The 8,861-nt window shown below is 37.2% G+C and overlaps 1 protein-coding gene across 6 annotated transcripts in view; it reads left to right on the top strand.

Moving 5' to 3' along the window:
• Window positions 1–7,869, top strand: part of LARP7 (La ribonucleoprotein 7, transcriptional regulator) — a 61,969-nt gene extending 54,100 nt beyond the window's left edge. For all 6 annotated transcript variants that reach the window (XM_042796358.1, XM_042796359.1, XM_042796354.1 and 3 more), the window contains 2 exons: window positions 2,276–2,367; window positions 7,442–7,869. In XM_042796358.1, the coding sequence (XP_042652292.1) occupies window positions 2,276–2,367; window positions 7,442–7,522 (173 nt within the window). In that variant the 3' untranslated portion in view covers window positions 7,523–7,869. The remainder of the gene's footprint in view (window positions 1–2,275; window positions 2,368–7,441) is intronic.
• Window positions 7,870–8,861: the final 992 nt, after the last annotated feature.

Below are 8,861 nucleotides of genomic sequence, written 5' to 3' on the forward strand. Positions count from 1 at the left end.
TTTTTAATGGTAATACAGGAGAAGACTTAAGTACTGTGAAAAGGATGTATTGCATGATAGCTTTAAGGATATATTTAGATATCTTGGTTTTTTCTGCTACTATAATGAAATTGGTAAAACAGTAAGGGCTTTAATGCACCACTGTCCAGAGAAGAATAATGATTTTGCTTGCCTTTATCAACTTATTTCTGTTCTTTTGAGATGCATTTATTTATGTCACTTTTATTGACAATGGACTGTAGAACTTTATTTGCATTTCAACTTTATGAATGTAACATTCCGATGATGCAAGACAAATTTAAATGACATTTTCTTGAAAATACTGAACTTATGTGTGAAATAACAGGACAAGCATCTAACAGCATGGATACACTTTCAGTGATTTTAGCACTTGCCTTCTAATTAAACTTTCTTTTTTTTAGGAAGTTGAAGAATTTATGCCAGAGTAATTATTTTTTAAAAATTGTATTTACAGTAAAATTTTTACTGGTTTACTTTGGAACTTTTTCCTAACAAGTGCCATTTTTTTCTGAAATTACTCTGCTAAAATTAACATCTTGTACTAGATTGGACTAGTTTTCCAAGTGTAGAGGAACCTCTTTATCGAAGTAAGGGGTAGAAGAAGGGGGGAAGTCTCTCAGACTTTGTTCATGAAACTTTTAAATTCTAGACATGCACTAAAAATCTCAAAGATGCAAACAAGCACAGATAAAACAATCCAGATGAGAGAATCTCATCTGTGTATTTGAATATTTTACCACACTTCTGCACAGATCCTCATACAAGGCCTGTTTCTGTGCATGCAGGGATGTAAACCCTCATAAATGTCAATTAAGAATTTGAGAAGGAAGAGCTATAATGGAATCATCAACCTTCATAATGTCAAAGTTAATTAAATTTTGAGACTCACTGAATGCTGCTAATGTTATTTGGAGATAGATTTGTCTCCACAGTGTTCTGTGTTCCAGAGATCCAGAAACAACTTGAAATACGGCATATTACAGCTGCGTGCCCTGTGTGTATTTGTCTCTGGTTTTGTACCCTTGTGTAAAAAAATGTAGTGGTAGATGGGGAGTAAGTACAACATTGCAGGAGTGTTCCATTCATAGTCCTAAGATTTTTTTTTTTTTTTCAAACTAGCTCATTGAAATGAGAATGGAAAGGCCTCTGAAGAATGCAGAAGTTGACTAAGAGTTTCAGCTTTTCTTGGGGGCATACAGTGAATACAGAGAATAAGAATAAGGAAAGAATCTTTAATGCACCATACTGCAGGGGCTAAAGCTTTTCCAGTAATATTTTACTTTAGGGCTTGACTTTGACTAAAAGTCTTCAGCTTTTCATCTGACAAGATAGTAAACATCTATGGTAATATTTAGATGTTATTATGATTGAATGTATAAATAATGATGTTAAGATGTATACAAAACAGGTTGTCAGAATTACTAATTCCTTAACTTTTGTGGGAATCTTTACCAAGATCACTGAAAATTTCCCATTAACCCATACAACATTACATCACAGAATTCCCATCCTGAGAGTTGCAGCACAAACCAGAGGAAACAGTAGCAAACTGCTTCTTATTGAAAAACAGTGGCTGAAAAAAGTTGCAAAATTACTTCTCATGTTTTCCCCCCATGTTAAAGTATTCCTAACTGCCCAGAGTTTGCTTCTAACAGTGGTTTTGATGAAACAAAATAATCTTAGTCATTCTTACAGTAAGTAGTAAGTTTTCTTTTCTGTTTGGTGGTTGTTTAAAATTAGTCAGAGGTTGAGTACATCAGGAAATCAAAGGGCCTCTGGGTGGTATGGTGAAACTTCAGTATAGACTGAGCTCCTTCTGCTAATTACATGTAGAGTGGTGTTTGTGAATTTCCTCTGTTCTTCTTGTAAAGTTTGTAAAACTCCTTGCTCAGGAAAGCTTGGTTAGATACATTGGCAATCCAGCCCTAAAGTTAATAAAATGCCTAGGACCTCGATTCAGGTCCTGTCCAGCTCCTACAGAAGAGAGACCTAGGTAGCGGTTTTAAGCTTCTTTGGACAGAGTTTTTCTTTTCTATGTTTACCTTGGTGTGTGTTGGTCAGGTGTGGCAATGCTGTATGACTTCTGACTATGAAATTTAAGACTGATGGGGAAATACTTGTTAGATTTCCCTCACAGGTACTTTCACATGTGTTTACCTTAGAAAAGGTTCATTCTCATCACAGCTGAAAACACTGTATCCACTTGTATTTAATGTTTTTATTCATGTACTATAATGTTAATTTGTTTTTCAAGGTGATCACGAACAACGTTACTGGCAGAAGATTTTAGTGGACAGACAAGCTAAACTTAACCAGCCTCGAGAAAAGAAGCGGGGTACTGAGAAGGTAATCTGCAAGCCAATTTTTTTTCTGCACAGTCATGGTTGAAAATATGACTCTGTTTCTGTGTAGGTCGCATTTTTTGATAATTTAATGTTTGGCTCTCTATTTAATCCAGTTAAATCACTTTCTACTGACTTTGCAGCAGGATTTTTCAGCCACAAAACAGAGAGCAGTGGCTGTCCTGGTCCAGTTGCCAAATGCAAGGCTTGTCTTCATGGAGACAATCTGAGAAAGTGAAGTCCATGAATAAAGGCCTGAAGTTAATTTGTAAGGTGGATTTCTTTTAAAACCCTGTTTGGATGAGCTCATTACAAAGTTAAAGTAGTCTTGATTTGCTCTAGAGTGTTGAAGTTTATTGCTTTAGTCTTAATTTTATAGTATGATAAAGAAAATGGTTTTCTTCAGAATTAATCTCTTTTTTTCTCACGATTTACACAATTTTTTCCTCTCCTCTACATTTCTGTGCTATGCTGAACGCTGGTGTGTTCCTAATGTAATCAAGAGTCTGCACACCAGTGTGTCTATGTCTTGATCCAGACAAACCTGCATGCTGCTGCAAGCACCCATATCTGAGCAGCTTCCAGATCAAAACTGCCTCACTTCTAGTGAAATTTCCTTCCAGCCTTGCCCTTGGTGCCCCTGTCAGGCCACAGTGGTGAGGGACTGTTGCAGTGAATTTGCAGGCAGCAGTCTCTGCTCCTGCCTCAGAAGCTCCTTCCAGGCATGAAGGGTTCTTGATTAAGCCAGTCAGATTCTTTGCCTGACAGAGAGGAGCCAGAGTATTTCACAGACATTTTATTGCTAAGTTTGCTTTGCACACATTACAGATAAGGTTTCTGAGGCGGCTTTAACCCGAATCTTTATGCTGTTGCTTTCAAAACTTCACAATCATATGACCCTAACTATTTGGTGCCTTTAGAGACTTTTTGTTTCCTAGATGCTCCAGTGATGCACACAGTATCAAAAATCTCCCAGTTGTTCCGTATCTAATCGAAAATAAATGTTACATTGACCTAAAGGAAAAGCAGTTGTACAGGTCAAAGCCTTGTCTTGTACAAGGCATATTTTGCTTGTGGTTTCTTGTTTGTTTAAATGTTCTTTCAAGGATTCTGTAGACAAATGAATCTAGTTATTTTAGACAGAACTGTGCATAAAGAATTTCCCCAAATGAGTGATTTAATTTTCTAAAAAGCATAAAAGTGGCATTGGCTCTAACCATTATTCTTTAATGTAAGCACTAAGGGAATTTAAAAACCGTTCAGCTTTAGAGCCTTTTACTGATTCCTGCCAGCTTGGGTTGGTTTGTTTTTTTGTTGTTTTCCCTCCAGTGTTTTAAAACGTACTTTTACTTTTTTGAACAAAAGGTGCCAGTGGCACCTTTGACTTTAATTTGGACTTTAGGTGCCCTGCTCTCAAGTTTCTGTTTCTCATCTTTTGACGATTGGTATTTGTTGACCAAACTGGTGTAAATTGGCCAGTAAGGTAATGTACATGTACCTCATCTATGCTTGCAAGTATAAGCTGTCTTCAGTTCTGATTAACAACAGCAAGGGCAAGGACACAAACTTCTGCTTTCCCCCTTACCCCTCACCCAGCAGCACTGGGGAGGTGTTAACTTCAAAGCTTAGTGAATACTATTTAAATGCTAACACTGCTAAGCAAAACATCAAGAAAAGAATGCCTCCCTGTAGTCAACAACTCTTAACTCTTTCATTACTTTTTTACAGTCTGTATTTTAGAAATAGAGACTGATAATAAGAAAATCAGTGTTTCTTTCTCTGTTCCTTAATATGTTAATATTTTATTTGAAAATTCTTCCAAAGTACTCACAGGTTGGCTTCTTTTGAAGGTCAGAATAAAAGGAAGGAAAAAAAGTAATACAACGATTCATAATTAAACATGTCCAGCTGGATATGCCATTAGAGTATCTTTCCTGTAAAGATCTATTCTGTTAAAGGTTTTTAAATCCCTTACAAGATCTCTCTCTGAAGATGAGCATTTGCCTGTTAGCTGTTTTATACTTATAGTAAAGACAGCATTTTATACTTTCTTTCAGTCAGTGTTTAAATGTAGGCTTAAATTTACATTCATATAAGCTATATAGCTGCAGTCATGCCAATGTATTTATAGTAATAATGAACATAGATATTATTACCTGGACTGCATCATGTTACAGGCAGTACACAGTAACAGAGCACAGCGATGCTTTTGATTTTGAGTGTAACTTTAGGCATTTTGAGATTCCCCTTGTCTTTCTGCTCTAAAAAGTACAGGCTTACTCAGCTTTCCTGCAACAGGTCCTGTGGCATGGCAGGCTAAAGGTTAATGGTCACTTCAGCAGTTTCTGGCATAATGCCATTCCCCCTCCACCCTCCCCCCCCCCCCCACCCCAAAAAAAGAAGGTATTTTTACTTTCTCTGGCATAGTTTTTGTCATAAATTAAATGTTCAAGAGAGAGAGGATATCCATAAGTTCCTCAGAATGTGCGACTAAACCTAGCCATCCTTTGGAGTTAAAAGGGTGTCCAGTGTTGGGCTTCTCCCCCAGGTCTGGTCATTCATTGTCACCTCTGTGCTCCTCTGCTGCCCCTTCGGAATCCATGTTCTCTTTAGTTTGTTGTTCAACTGCATGATAAAAACAACCTTGGTGATTTAGTGAAACAGATTAAAAACCTCGCCAGAACTGTTTCTTCAGGGCAGTGCCAGTTTATGCAGTCCTAAAGCAATTCATCAGTGTGTAGCCTTAAACTCTCTAGACTGATTAAAGTCTTCTGTTCACAAAGCAAAGGCATGAGTGCCTGCAAGCTCTCCACCTGGGTACTTGCCTTCTGGGGGGAGGTGCTGCTGAACCTAGTTTACACCTTATACACCCCCTTACACAGAAGGAAAGGAGGAAGTTTAAGAGGGTGGGAGTGGTGGTAGAAGTGAAAGGCATTTGCTGAGGAAGTGAGAATCGGGTATTTGTGAAGGGCGGAATAATTTGCAGAATATCTGGGAAAGGAGGATAGTGTGAATGCCTGAGCACAGCCCAGGATAGTCTCTTCTGATTATGCCTGGGGCTCTGGGCTGTGTCCTTGCAAGACTGACTCAGTTCCTTGTCTGTGTACCTGCCTGTGGGGAGAGGTCCCACTCCAGAGCACAAATAACCCTCTTTCCCTGGTTCTCTGAAGTTGGTATCTGTGTAGGGGCTGGGTACCTTTTGGAGACATGAATACTGGTATGCTTAGAAATAGGTGCTGATACTGAATTGATTAGCTAAAAATGGGAATCCTTGTGGCCTCTTGCAAATTCTGAGGTGCTGCTATAGAAACAAGATATGAACTGGACAGGTAATATCTTAGAGCTTTCCTTCCAGAGTTCTAATTTTCCATCCCATATGTTGAATGAATGAGACACTGTAATCTTCTTTTTAGAGTTTAACCCTCTTAATCCATTTTTCAGATACCAGAGAGTAAAAAGGATTTTAGTTAGATATTTAGATCATTTTTTTTTTCTGGAGAATGGTTGAGAAAATCATCTGCCAAAACTTATGGTCTGATGCTGTTGAGAACATGTTAAGGATTGCAGTCACGTTAACTGTTGTGGAGTACAGAGGGATGTACCAGTGAAACTGTGCTAGTGTAATTATACTGCAGCACAGCAAACAGTGCCTCCATACAGCATCAGTGTAAGTGTAATTCCTGACTACCATAATCAGTGCAGCACCATACCTTGCACTTCCATGCTGTGTACAAGATTCATTGTCTGCAGGACATAGCTGTGACTGCAGTCATAGGGATAAATAGTACATAATTTGAATTATGTATAAAACTTTTCAAATCTAGCAAACTCTTTACTGGACTGCCCAGTGAGCAAGTGCCCCTTTACCTCAGCACCAGCTGAATATGTTTTAGTAGTCTCCATCAGATAAGTTAATATGGATTTATGCTGGTGTGTTACAGATGTGCCTAGATTCACAGGATTTTCCTGCTTTATCACTTTTTATTCAGATTAGGTAACCTGTCTTGTTCCTTGCATTTTTTCGCGTGTGTATTTTTGTTTGGTTGTTTTTTTTCTCTCCAATCCCCCCCCCCCCCCCATTCCCCCCAATCTTATTAATGTACCAGTTACCTCATGAGATCTTGCTTATGATTAAGGAATCTTAATGGGGCATCACAGCAGCAAAGCTTGTACCTTTGTTCTTGGGTATTAGTATGGCTTTGCTGCAGTACTGTGGTTAAACTTGTGAATGTTCTAATATGGATGCTTTAAAAAGAAGTATGCTTTTAGTGTTGTTCTCAGTGTTTTGTTTTCTGCCTGACAACACTGTACAAAGAAGTTGAAAACTAGCAAGTTATTTTCCAAAAGAGCATTTCTTGTTGCTCTGTACTCTGAGAGCAGCTAACCAGGTACCCTAGTAACGTAGGCAATCTCCATAAAATGCAACTGAAAGCAAAAAAATCCCTGGTCATATGGGGTTTTGAGTTCGGGATTCCTAGCATCAATGTTCCTCCAAACTGCACTGTTACTTCTTGAAATTAATTCTCACCGGGCTTGTGACATGGGTTGTGCTGTTTTTCCAGCCTGAGAGATGGCCCCCATCTGGAGCATCTCAGTGATTTTGTTTCTTTGCAATGTGACTGTAGAAAATGGCACAGTATTCCTAAGGGATTTTTTTTTTTTTTTTTTTTTTTTTGTGGTCTAACCTTGTTTTTCTTACACAAGTAACAGCAAGAATCCAATAAAAGGGTAGGGGGTTTTTTTAACTTCGTGTATGAGACTGGGGATTTTTGAAGTGTAATTCTGTTCTCTTCAACCGTTTTGGGAAGAAGAAGGGGTGGAATGAAAGATGCTGCACTGTCCAGAGTTTGAAGAGATGCCTTAATATTTTTGATGGTTCTGAGGCAATACTGAAAGAAATTGTATCAGGTTTGCTTTAACTCTTTTTTGTCAGATGTACAGGTTAGCTCAGCACTTCAAATATTATTTTTTTCTTACAAAGCTTGGTAAATCAATGAATAATATTTATACTTGTGAGATAAAACCATAACAATATAATTTTCTTCTAATCTTTTCTACCAAATTTTTCCTGTTTACAGTTGATTGCTAAAGCTGAAAGAATAAGACTTGAAAAGACTCAACAAACAAGTAAACATATTCGCTTCACTGAAGATAACTAACCAGGACTGATTGTGATCTTGAAAGTGAACTAAATATTTAAAAAAATCCAGCTGAAAACAAACCCCACAGACACCACTGCTTACAGCAACTAAACTTTTTTTAAGAAGGCATCAAAACCTGTTCCGTTTGATTCATAATTCTGCAGACTGCAAGTATGAAGATTGTTCTGATTCCTTTTTTTAAATAGGCTGAATGTTTGCTGCTTCTGAGCCTTTAGTTAAAGCTTTCTGGAGAAAAGGCATTAAGAGATCTTGCTTTAGTTCACTTTTTTTTTTGTTTTGTTTTTTTTCGTTTTTTTTTTTGTATGTTGAAGTTTTATACACTAGGTTATGAAATAAAATGCTTGAGAAATTTTCATTTGTGCATCTCTGATTCTTCAGTCTGCTTTACGACACTATAAATAAAACTGGTAAATACTATATAAACTTCTCTAGGCTTCTGTTTAGTCCATCAGACTGTTCAAAAATACAGTAGAATGACTATATAATCTTGCATGTATTTTAAAGTGGCTAGGGCTGTCAGAAAAATCTGTCATTGAGGAGTCTGACAGAAAATCTACTTGCATGAAGTGCACACTAAACTGAATTTAAACTTTTTTTTGTAGAAGAATCTTCGGGGGAAGACATAAGAAAACCTTTGTTACATCTGTAACTCTAGCTCCACAAGTCATTCTCATTTACACTTAAGTGTTAAAGTTGTATAGTTCACGAGTTAAGATGGTGATCTTAATGCACTTTAAGGTATTTTGTTGTAGACTGGCAATATTTAAAGGACAAAAAACCTAAACATGAAGTTGGAATTCTATAAAAGGTTGAACTTAAGTATGACTAAGTCTACTGTTAAAGCTTTCTCCATTAACGTAAGGATTAATTCACATGTTTATTTTTGAGACTGTTTTAGTGAATTTTTATTGCAGGGCAAATAAGACACTAACACATTGGTTTATAAAAGTGTGAAGCTTCCTTATAAATAGAAGGATGAGCCAGTTATTTTGAACTAGACATACTTTCCTAAAATACCATCAGTCTCTTGAAGGAAGCTGTCAATGACACTAGGCATTTTTAGTGCTATAGATATTGCTGGCAAAATAGGTTAACATATTTAAATTCTATGCTATCAAATTACTGGAGCAGTGTAGGTATTTTAATGGTACATATTCTAATAAAACAAAGTTTGGTGACACTGCTATGTTTTTGCTATCTAAGGAAAGAATCTGTATTATTTCTGCTGAATTCTTGAAAGTTGAGTGGGTATAACACAGTGGTGGCTTTGCAGTCAGGGAGAGCAGGAGGCAAAGGAAGAAATTCAAGAGGTTATACCAAGGCACAGAAAGAGTAA

This window comes from Tyto alba, unplaced genomic scaffold (genome assembly GCF_018691265.1).
Source record: "Tyto alba isolate M040663 unplaced genomic scaffold, T.alba_DEE_v4.0 Super-Scaffold_23, whole genome shotgun sequence".
Taxonomy (NCBI): Eukaryota; Metazoa; Chordata; class Aves; order Strigiformes; family Tytonidae; genus Tyto; species Tyto alba.